Source organism: Uloborus diversus, unplaced genomic scaffold (genome assembly GCF_026930045.1).
Source record: "Uloborus diversus isolate 005 unplaced genomic scaffold, Udiv.v.3.1 scaffold_13, whole genome shotgun sequence".
Lineage (NCBI taxonomy): Eukaryota > Metazoa > Arthropoda > Arachnida > Araneae > Uloboridae > Uloborus > Uloborus diversus.
In genome coordinates this window covers 10469959-10481929 of record NW_026557987.1, presented here as the reverse complement: position 1 = coordinate 10481929, position 11971 = coordinate 10469959, and the positions used below count along the sequence as shown (strand labels likewise).

Sequence of the window (11971 nt, the reverse complement as noted above, 5' to 3'; positions counted from 1 at the left end):
ATAGGCATATGTGTTTGTGTCAGTGTGCAGGCATGAGTGTGTGAATGTGTGTGTGTTTGTGTAGGTGTGTGTGTATGTGTGTGTAGGATATGGACGCAACCTGGAGACGGTTTTCGCAAGAGGAGCAGCATCGTGAGGCCGGTCGACGCGACGGTGGTGCTGGCAGAGGAAGGTGGTGGGAAAATAAAATCATAGGAATTCAAAACAGTCAAATGAGAACAATAAGCAATCGTGATTGCTCAAAAAAAAAAATCATTATGAAAAAAGTTTTAAAAACTGCATAAATAAGTGTAAATGAAGATAGTCAAAGCGCTTGCAAAAAATTTAACATTTATTTCACCACAGAAACTCATACAAAAAGCAAGAAAGACAAACAACGTAAGAGAGCTAAAACCAAACATACATCCATAAAATTCAAGCACCGGATTGTTGCGGTCGTGACTTCTTCCTACTTCTCACTTCGTCTGATTTTCCGACATTCCACTTTCCAGAACTTCAATTTGTTGATTCGGGTGGTCGAAGTTAAATAGTTGGAGTTCTACTGTATATGTAACACGAAATCTTTTCAAAATTTGACACATGAATTGTTATATTTTGTGGTTTATCAAAAATAATTTTTTGCTATTATAAAATGATTACGTTTTTGAATTAACATTTTTCAAGGATTAATTAAGACCTACTGGTGTCCATTGCATAAACGAAAAAGTACTGCAATGTACTTTTTTAATTAATATTGTTCATGCTTTGATTTTAAACGTTTAATACAATTTGTGAAGTACACGCGGGGCAAAGTAAAAAAGCACATTTCGTTTACTTATTTATTAATTTATTAAATCCGTAACGTATTCTTTTTTGAATTCACTTATTTATTCATTCATGCGAATTTTTTCTTATTCATTCACTAAACTGTTAACTCATTTATTTTTTTTCTCCCACATTAATTTGTTCGTTTATTGTTTTATCATTTACTCATTTATTCGTTTATTTATTTGCTGAAAAATATTTTTTAAAATCAAACAGAAAAAAAAAATATTTTGTTAGAAAATTATTTTATTTTTCGTTTAGCCTCATACATGCGGCTAAGTGGAAATATTCCACTTTTTTTAAAAATTAAAGTTACAAATTTACTTTACGAAAGGAAAAAATGATAATGTTTCAATGCAAGTTTTATTATAAAATAGATTTTTTCCGTTTCTATGTCTTTAATGTTCAAAACAAATTTTCAATTTGTTCATTTTGTGAAAGGTAACTTTTTTAACTTTCCCCCCATTCCCCCCCCCCCCCCGGTACATCTGGAAACCTTTTTCTACCCGGTCTGGACACACGAATCTGGACACGTGGCTCGAAACCCGCGACGATAAATGCTGACTGCGCATGCGGAGATCTACCTTCGTCAGCTGGCGCACGTGGGAGGGTTAAAGTCCCCGAAGACGTTGCTCTCGAAGATGGAGGCCATGACGAGGAAAGCGGCGTAGAGGACGAAGGCGACGACGCCGTATCGCCAGTTGAGTCGCCACTTGCAGGTCGCCAGGGTGAGGTAGAAGAGGATGACCACGGTCAGCAGGATGAGGGTTGTGTAGGTGAGGGCCGAGCTGTTGATGACCAGGGACCGGGTCTCCCCGTTCAGGAGCGTCTTGACCAGCCAGGGCACGCCCAGGCAGAAGAGGATGTCGAAGATGTTGCTGCCGATCAGGTTGCAGAGGGCCATGTTGCCCAGACCTGCAGGGAACAAAGCCTTATGTTAGAAGTAGAAAGTCAAGGTATAACGGTTGAAAATTGCTTCTACATTTGAACGAAGCCATTGTCTGTTTGCTGATGTTTTGATACTTCAACTGGTAACCCTAACACCAGTGGATTAACCCTAAACTCCACATAAAGAAATTTACATAGAGAGGCTCCGTCTATGGTAAAAAGGAGATGAAATTGAAGTCGGAATTATGGGATACAGCGGTGCAATGATGAGCGGGGTTATGATAACATGATCGGGGAAGATTTCGATAATTGGGAATCTGGCGACCTTTCTTCGCTGGCGTCAATTTTTGGCTCCAGCGCCTGTGCGAGAGGTATTTTTCTTTACAAATCTAAACAAAGAGACAGGAAACATGTATTCACATAGGGTTACTATAAATAAGCAGGGTTACCAAAATAAAATTATTTACGCCTAAAATGAGACTACCGCGCCAGATTCCCAATTATCGAAATATCCCCACATGATCGCTTCGCGAGAATAGTTTTCACCAATCTCGCAAAGAGACCGAATAAAGTAGCTGGCGGATTGGTTTGCACTTTAATTCATGTTTCAATGCAATTTCGCAAACGTACTTTATACACTTGCATCAATATGTAAGTTGAAATTGACAACCAATTAAGATTCAGTATTGGGATGTTTTGAATCAAAATGCATCTGAAGATATTTAGCAGGAAGCTAAGGATCTTGGGACACAGCGGTACAACTTCCAGCTTCAATTTCTTTGTGTAGCGGGACCTCTATATGTTATTTCTTTACTCTATGAAACTCCAGTAGATAGCGTTAATTGTTTTTGTTTCTTCATTCCCCTGAAATGAGTCTTACCAGTAAAACAGTTCAGTGACCGGATCGAGTTCAGCCTTGTCATAATAAAGTCTTTCAATGCATGTCAAACATTAACCAAAACACATTATCAAATGATCATGCGGTGGCGCAAGTCTCATTGTTACTCGATCATCGGCTATTATTTATATGAGGATTTACGCAACGTGGGCTTAGATAAAAGTGATCAAATAAGTTTCTTTTTGTTGAAAGACAGGGCGTTTCACAGGGATGTAACGCCCTGTCCAGCAAGGCGCACCCCCTTAAATATCGCGAAGAGCCTCCCCAAAAAAGAAAATAATAATAATACTCCTCCACCCCCCCCCCCCACTAAAAACTTCGATGGCACAATCTGCGCCGTGCCCCCCCCCCCCTCCTAGATGGCCATCCCTGCGTTTCATAATGAATACTGTAAGAGGAAAAGTATAGTAAAAATTCTTTAATTGATTTATTTAGCCGAAGCAAATTGATGCTGAAGCTACAAGATTTGTACAACAAGAGCGAACTATTTCCCGGGTAAGAAATTGTTTGTGCTTCGGTTTTTCAAAATGGTACTGTCTGTGTAAGAGAAAGGAGCGAAAACGTGCTGCGTTTTAGAATACACTCAAGAGCACTCCGATTGGAGGTTACGGGAGGTCACTGTGACCTACCAAAAGATTCCCTATGCGGCAAATTTTGTCCGACGATTCGGCAAATTTGGCTTCTTTAGCTGTAGGTATGCGTGCATGCATTCTGTTAATTTCAGAGTTCATTCGGTAAACTGAGAATTTTTCCCTCCCAAAAATTTATGTTCGGGACACCACTGAATTGACCGAAACATCATTGTTTATCGTCGTGATGGAAAGACATTTTCGCCATGGGCGGATTTATGGGGGGTCAGAGGGGGGCAATGCCCCCCCCTCAGTTTTAGGAGAACTTTACATAGTAACAACACATCTTCCAAAAATTAAAAAAAAAATCATTATTTTTTCGTTTTTGAATAGTTTAGAAGAGCATGGGTGGATTTAGGGGGGGGGGGGCAAAGGGGACAATGCCCCCCAGTTTTGGGAGGAGTTTATATAGTAACAACTTATCTTCCAAATTCTTATAACAAAAAAAAATCATGATTTTTTCTTTTTTGAATAGGAAATTAAAGTTTATTTTTTCTTTTAAACTTAAAATAGCCGTTTCTTACAAAGTTTGAACACTACTGTACAAGTGTATAATCTACTACTCAATTTCAAAGACTGGAAAGTGCAAATTATTGTTAGGTTCTAAAATCCCTGAAAAGAATTGGCGCAGTATAGCCTATAAGGGCTCTTGAGTCAAAAACCCAATCTAACCAACCAAACCTTGAAAATAATTAGAAAGTCTTTGAAACTCCTAAGCAAAGTGTGCTTCAATTTTATTTCTTATCAAGTGTATACATTAAGAATTGTTCAAATGGGTAGTATGTTACTCTCTTGATACTTATTCTCTAAATCTGTGCACCATTTCTTTTAAAGTATTAACTTGCATCACAAAGCACTTTTAAAGCGTAAAACTTAGCACTGCGTCACTCTCTTAATAACATCCCCCTCTCTTTTAAGGTCAATTTAAAAAGGCCAGCATGATTACCTACAGTAATGAAAACGACACATAAAAAAGTGAAGAATGGCCTTACTTATGACAGAAAACAGACAAAAACATGGGAGGGGGGAGGGCAATTAAAAATGTTGTTCCAAAAAAAAAAGTCCTCCCCCCCCCAGGAACTCAGTCCTAAATCCGCCTATGATTTTCACGCGAAATTTGGTAAAGGACCAAACACAGAATCGGAACGGTGGGTGGAGCATTTTCAAGTCCATATAGCCCACCGCATCGCTAGATTGGAACAAACAACATGCCGTTGCTGTGATGCGGCTAAGATTCTATGGTCTAACTCTTTCAGATTTTTTCCAGGGCCGTTGTAGCCCGATCGGTAGAGTGTCGGATTCGGGGCCGGAGGGTCCTGAGTTCGAACCTCGATGGTCGAAGACCCACTGTCGTCATTAAAGGGGACTGGGCGACGTTAAATAGGATCGTGCTCTCAATGTCCTCCAAGTGAAACGATACCTCTGGGGGTGCTAGCACCAGGTAGCTATTAGCGCCTGGTCTAGTTCTAAATTCTCATTAACTGTTCGATCGGGTGATGGTGCTGCCATCTATCGGTATATAAAATAATGGAGGCAAGGCACTTGGTATGCAGTCCTCGACATAAATACAGTTGAGTCAGTTGTGACTCTGAATAGGAATAGGAATACAAAGAAGGACATTTGCTGTAGGAGTTAATTATATTGCTGTCAAATCAAATTCTTAATCGGTATGAAAAACAGTAATATTATTTTTAACTTTTTGTTACATAACGACCAAAAAATTTAAATCAACAATAGTGCAAAACTAGAACTATCCACTAAATGATATCAACAACACGTAAAGTACGGTTAGGTAACTTCTTTGAATGTGCTTACCGCTTCGAACGACAAGAACACTGGACACCAGTTCTGGAACACTCGTGCCGGCCGCTAGAATGGTGAGGCCGGAAACGGTATCCGGTATTCCGAAGGTGTAACCTGTTGAGGAGAAATAAAATCTGTTATTCTTGGTAGGACATTTACGCTTAGACATTTCAATCCACTGGAATGCGTGGCGGTTGAGTCAGTTGGGTTAGTGAAAAGAAACTGTACCACACTCGTGGTGATTTTGTAAGGACCATATCTCAAATTACTACCCTACTGAAACTCGCTAAATTTCGTGACCAAATAGTCATGTGGGCAACATTTTAACACCAGGTTACTCTCAGAGAGGTAAAATTCTGAGCACAGAACTCATCTAAGAGGTGCGGACAGTGTCGATGATTTTTCATTTAAATAGAACTTATAATTTCATTTACTGCCTTTTTTTGTGTGGAAATAAAGTGAGGCATCGCCAAACAGTGCCACTTAGACCCAACATGGCGATAATAAATAAAATGGAAAATTATGGCCAAGATTAAAAATGCGCTAAGCGTAGTATACACGTAACGGAAAAATTCCGTTTCGCCAATAAGGAGTCGTTCACAAATGATGTTACGCTTTGAGGGGGAGGGGGGCGTAAAATAGGGGCAATTTGTTACAGGGGGAAGGGATTGGGTTAACAAGAAGTGTGTCATATCACTTTTTAGCAATATGTTTATAACACTAGCATGACAGGGGGAGGGGAGGAGTAAGGTGACGTGTCATACTTAAGTCAAAAGGAGAAACAGTGTGTATCATTCATGGACAGCCTCTAGCGTACTGCCATTCCCATTGATCGTTAGCCAATGTAAGAATATCTCCGTCCCCCAAATGTAAATAAGCTATCTGAAGGTCAAGCGTCTTGTTATCATGTCATATTCATGGCCAACAGTTTGCTGAGCATACACCTACCAATGACGGCCACCATCCAGAAGCACATGTAGGAGAGGACGGCCAACCAGCAAATAGAAGTGAAAAAGGTGACGGGGAACCAGAGCGTCCTCCCCTTGGTGTCACATCGGGGGACGGTGATGGCGAAAAGGAAGTTGGGGATCCACATCAGAAAGAAGAAGAATTTGATGCAGGAGCCCCCCTCGGGTAGAGTCCACAGGTGGATCTCTTCGGCGGGTTCTTCCAAATCTTCTGGCACTGTGGAAAAAATGTTAAAGACGCATTAATATATGTTTAAAAAAACATTAATTTTTTAGCAGACAAAATCAAAATGAAAATTAGACAAAGAATATTCAAATTTCATTAATGACCGTATCTAAGTGTTTAAAGCAAAATAACGTTCTGAAAGAATTCAGTAAAAGTACAAAATTGGTCAAACGCGAAGGAAAGGGCGGAAAATTAAATGGAAAATTTTCAAACCTTAAGTTGAAGTTTATTTAGCTAACACATTAGGCAGAACGGTAGCTAAAAATATTTTCATCAATGAGTAATATTAATAGTCTATGAAAAATAAATGGCAGGTGATGATGGTGAAAATTACAATTTGTTCTTGCAAGGGAGCCGCATATTCTGGGTTACAAAAAGGACTACTTCTTCTCATTAACTTAGAAGCTCCGAACAAATTCCATTTTACTTAGAAGATTCCACTCTTTCGATTGGTATCACAAATTTTAAATGTGTGAGTGTATTTTCACCACCAAATTTACAATAGAACTTTCTAACTAATATCTCAGTGTTCAACTTCAAAAGCACGAATCCGCACTCACGCTTCTTAATGGCAACGACAAAGCCACCAAAAGAGGTATAACTCCAGTTCTAATTAACTTAGAAGCTATGAAAGAAAAGCTTCAATCTTACGCAGAAGAATACGCTCTTTCCATTGGTATTACAAAGTGTATTTTCAACGGCAAACTTGCGAAAAAATCCCCACTCACGCTTCTTCTTGATGGTGTCCGAGCCGTAGTCGAGGTCTTTGACGATGATGTACTTCTCGGCGATGACCTGGGGCACCAGGAGAGGGGGCTTCTCGAAGTGGCCGCTCTCCTTGGCGAGGGTGTCGCTCTCCCCGGAGGAGGTCATCTCGGCGGAGGCCATCAGGGAGGAGGCCGCAGAGGAGGGGCAGGCGGAGTCCTGGCTGCCGCTGTTGTAGCGGTGGTAGTGGTGGCGGTGGCGGTCGGAGGTCAGGAGACCCGTCGATTCGTCGAGCACGGTGGTGGGGAGGACGGTGAGCTGGATGCGCCGCTTTCGCTGCCACCACTGGTGGACGTTCCTTGCCTGGGGGGAGAACGATAATAGAGTTTATATTGCGTTCACGGCAAATATACACAAGATATAAAAAAAATAAATAATGGAATTCAAATTATGTTTTTCGCAATTATATGTATGTGTATGTAGGCGTGTGTGTGTGTTGGGCATGGGTATGTGGGTATGTGTGTGTGTGTGTGCAGGAATGAGTGTTGTGGGTATATGTGTGTGTATGTATGCGTGTGTGTGTAGGTGTATGTATGTATGCAGGAATGAGTGTTGTAAGTATGTGTGTGTGTGTCTGTGTGCAGGCATGATTGTCGTGGGTATAAGTGTGTGTGTATGCCTGTGTGTGTAGGTGTGTGTACGTATGCGTGTGTGTGTAGGTGTGTGTACGTATGCGTGTGTGTGTAGGCGTGTGTACGTATGCGTGTGTGTGTAGGTGTGTGTATGTCTGCGTGTGTGTGTATAGGTGTATGTATGCGTGTGTGTAGGTGTGTGTATGTATGCCTGTGTGTAAGTGTGTGTATGTATGCGTGTGTATGTATGCCTGTGTGTAGGTGTGTGTATGTATGCCTGTGTGTAGGTGTGTGTATGTATGCGTGTGTATGTAGGTGTGCATGCATGAGTGTGTGTGCGTAGGTGTGCATGCATGAGTGTGTGTGCGTAGGTGTGCATGCATGAGTGTGTGTGCGTAGGTGTGCATGCATGAGTGTGTTTGTGTATAGGAGTGTGTTTTTGACATCCCTTCCCCCATGCCCCATGTAAGGGTAAGTAAGAATTCCCCCCCTCCCCATCTTACGTAAGATTCCATTTCGTTTTTCAAAATAATAAAATTACGAATCTTACATCACTGGAATAGTTCTTAAATTCACTATTATTGAATTTTCTTATTGGGTAAAGAAATATTTACTAAAAGGAATCTAGACAATGTTTTTCGACATTTTTTTTTTTTGCATATAACGCGATACTTATTAAAAATAAGACATACCATGCAGATACACAGTGTGATTCTTTTATTATATTTTACACTATTTATTCATGAAAAACAAGAAAAAAAACCAGCTCATCCTAATGCGTATTTTTCCTTCCAGAAGCAAATGAAATACGATCTCTGCCAAGCCACTTGAACGCGCGATTTCTAATTTAAAATATCGACTTGGGAAATATTACGTAAGAATCGGTCGAACCCCCCTCCAAGTAAGGGCATGTAGAGATTTTTTCAACCCCCTCCCCCTCAGGACCCTTATTTAATTAATGAATGGTCCCTAACAGAGTTTATCTAGCGTGTACGGTAAATGTAAGCTACATATAAATAAAGAAGCCCAGTGGCAGCCATGCGCTCCCTCGCCACAGGCCCGCGTTCTATTCCAGGATTGGGCGTGGTTAACTCAGCCGCTCATCCCTTCAGTGGGTCGATAAAATGAGTACCAAGCGTCCTCGGGAACCAAACACTGGGGGGTTCCGCGTTAGGCTGACCCCCCTAACCGGAACATTTGCCTTGCACCCCAGAGCCCCTGGTCAGGAAGACTGAGTTGGACACAGTAGGCATTGGCCCTCACGGGCTGTTGTGCCGCAGGGTTTGTGGTTTATAAATAAAGGAATACGTCATTTGGCGTCGTAAACCACGGGCTTGGCGTGGACAATAACAAATCAGTGTCAAACAGACGGCGATTAGTATTAGTTTTTAAAAATTTATTTATTTTTTTTAAATTGCGGATTAAGTCCAAAAAAGGGGCAACCATCTAGCAACCCATTTGCATACTTTTAGTCTATCTTTCTCTTGAACAGAATATAGTCAAAATATGTCTCCAAAACATAACTCGGTGATTTTTCGATGACTGGAAGTTAGAATTCAACCATATTATTGTCAAATTTGTGACGATAATGATCGTATTACTCTCGATTCCGAGATGGTTAACCAATGCGACTTGATATTTCCCTACTCTTCGTTTACGCATGCTTCTGCTGGGTGGCGTTGGCTACATGCACCTTTGGTCAAGGGTTCGAAACCAGCAATTCAAATAGCCAGCCGGTGGACTTTCAACATGCAGAAAATCGTCAGTGACCATGGAAAAATAACCTTCTTTCGTCTTTAATATCAATATATATATATTTTTTGTTTAATTTTCGCAGTTTCAATTTCTTCATAAATTTGAGCTGGCTTTTTTTTTTCGTCTTTTGTTAAAGAAGAAAAATATTGCATTTTTTTACATTTAAGGACATGTACCCCACGAAATGAATGGTCTTTTGTGTAAAGGGTAATAAAGTAGGTGGCGTTAGTTACGTAGCTCAGTGCGCGAGCACGGAGGCATTTGGCGAGAAATGTTGGCGACACTCACCGTCTTCGTGGTGACGTCCTCGACATGGCAGTTGAAGTAGAGAAGAGTCAGGTAGCAGACGAACATGGAGATGAGAACCAGAGACTCGATCCTAGGATGGAAGCACTCAAATTAAACAAAAAATCATTGCTTCCTTCATTGGTTTTACAGTGGTTTATGGAACTTTCTAAGGTTAGGAATATCGTAATATTTTTACAAATCTTGTCCGTAAAATGAAAACAGACAAACTTCTAAGAAATCAAAATAATAAATATTTTGTGTGCAATTGATGCTAGTTGAATTCTATAATACCAGTCAGATTTTGATATTAAACAAATATTTCACTATCTGCGCCTTTAATACGATCCTTACTAATAATGAAGCATAAAGTCTGTATGTCTGAATGTCTGTGACGTGCATAGCTCCTAGACCGTTCAGCCGATTTTCATGAAATTTGGAACAAAATTAGTTCGTAGCATAGGGGTGAGCACTTCGAAGCGATGTTTCGAAAATTCGAATTTTGTTCTTTTTCTATTCCAATTTTAAGCCCATTTTACCGAGTAAATTATCATAACATGGACGAGTAAATGATCATAACGTGAACGACCCATACCATACCATTACATGGGCGAGCAAATTAACATAGCAAATTGGCAAGAAACTCATCATCCATTATTTTTGCAAACATACAGGCGAATCAAATGACCTTTTAATTTTCTACTACAGGCAAAGCCGTGCTGATACCACACTAGTTTATAATAAAAATACAGTTACTATTTCAAAATTGCATGTACTACGCATTGAAACATATTCGAATACGGTTTTGAAAAAAAAAAAGAAAAAAGATTCAATTTTGACTTTATTGAAATTCTCTTTTCCACCCCGGCACTAAAAATTATTATTAATAATAATCTTTACTAATAATAAAGCTGAAAGTCTCTCTGTCCGGAGGATGTCTGGATGTCTGTGACACGCATAGCGCCTAGACCGTTCCACCGATTTTCATGAAATTTGGCACAAAGTTAGTTTGTAGCATGGGGGTGTGCACCTCGAAGCGATTTTTCGAAAATTCGATGTGGTTCTTTTTCTATTCCGAACAAAATTATCATAAGATGGACGAGTAAATTGCGAAATTACCATAACGTGGAACCGTAACATGGGCACAAGCCAATTGGCGAGAAAATTCACCATACATATTTGTAAATATACAGGCGAACCAAAAGACCTTTTAATTTTTCTATTACGGGCAAAGCCGTGCGGGTACCACTAGTTTATAATAAAGCTACATGCAGTTACGTCAAAAATATATGTACTACGCATTAAAACATATTCGAATTCGATTAAAAAAAAAAAAAGAAAAAAGAAAAAAGCTTCAATTTTGACACTTTATTGAAATTTCACCCCGGCACTAAAAAATGTTGATAATAACAATACATAAAATCAATAAAAATGTTTTCTAATTAACGAATAAATCAATAAATTAATGAATAAGTCCCGTTGTTAATGCTGGAATAGATTTTTTTTAGTATAGCTTCACAATGGGGAGATGGGGGGTGAACTGGAAGTGGAAACGGATTACTTCATTTTGTGGTTCGGATAGAACGTTCAAGCGGTAAAGTTTTTACTGCTCGCACGGTCTCGCTGATCCTACTTATTACGAAATGAAGTCTTCCGTTTCCAGTACACCCGCCGTCCTTCCCCAGTCAAGCTGTACAAGCCCATTCGAATCGAAAAATGTACTTACCACGTGACGATATTGTCGTGAATGATGAAGACCAGGGTACTAATGGTGATTATGTACATGGTGACATCTCGAGTGATAGGGTACCAATCCAAGTGGACAGCCTGAAAAAAAAAAACCATTGGGAAAAATAAAATTCCGGACTTATACTTGTAACATACCGACAGCTCGGTTATGTCACATCACTGAAGCTGAGAGTGCCAACAAACTGGTAGCTAAAGTGAATTAAGCAGATCAGCGAGAGTCCACAGCAATGGAGTGTTTCAACTCGTCAATTGAGCTAAGGCAGAACTGCACGCAATACACCGATAGCCCGGTCATCACATCCAGAGACTGCAGTTTCGTCCTTGTTATGGACTCCTCAGTCTGGAATAGTCGACAATCGAGCTAGAAGCGAGCCTTCCAGTTTCATGACGCTCTCAGCTTCAATGAAATGACTTCTGCCTCTAGCTCGATTATTGAATATTCCAGACTAATAAGCTCATAACAAGTACAAAGCTGCAGTCTCTGCATGGCATAACCCGGCAATCGGTATTCTAAGATAAATAAATACATTTGTGCTGAAAAGTAAAGTAAGAAAAGCACAAATTTCCAGTTACAGCAGACACGTGTTTCGGCGTTACAGGGAACGCCTTTTTCAATGCAGAAAGTAATG

The 11971-nt window shown here is 40.1% G+C and overlaps 1 protein-coding gene across 1 annotated transcript in view; it reads right to left on the bottom strand.

Annotated features, from left to right (window-relative positions):
* Positions 1 to 322: 322 nt before the first annotated feature.
* The window catches only part of LOC129232591 (sodium/potassium/calcium exchanger 4-like), a 35447-nt gene continuing 23798 nt past the window's right edge, over positions 323 to 11971 (bottom strand). Inside the window, exons 5-10 of the mRNA XM_054866724.1 lie at positions 11320 to 11420; positions 9597 to 9687; positions 6945 to 7284; positions 5971 to 6207; positions 5035 to 5136; positions 323 to 1719 (exon numbers count right to left, since the gene is read on the bottom strand). Of these exons, the coding sequence (XP_054722699.1) occupies positions 1394 to 1719; positions 5035 to 5136; positions 5971 to 6207; positions 6945 to 7284; positions 9597 to 9687; positions 11320 to 11420 (1197 nt within the window). The 3' untranslated portion in view covers positions 323 to 1393. The remainder of the gene's footprint in view (positions 1720 to 5034; positions 5137 to 5970; positions 6208 to 6944; positions 7285 to 9596; positions 9688 to 11319; positions 11421 to 11971) is intronic.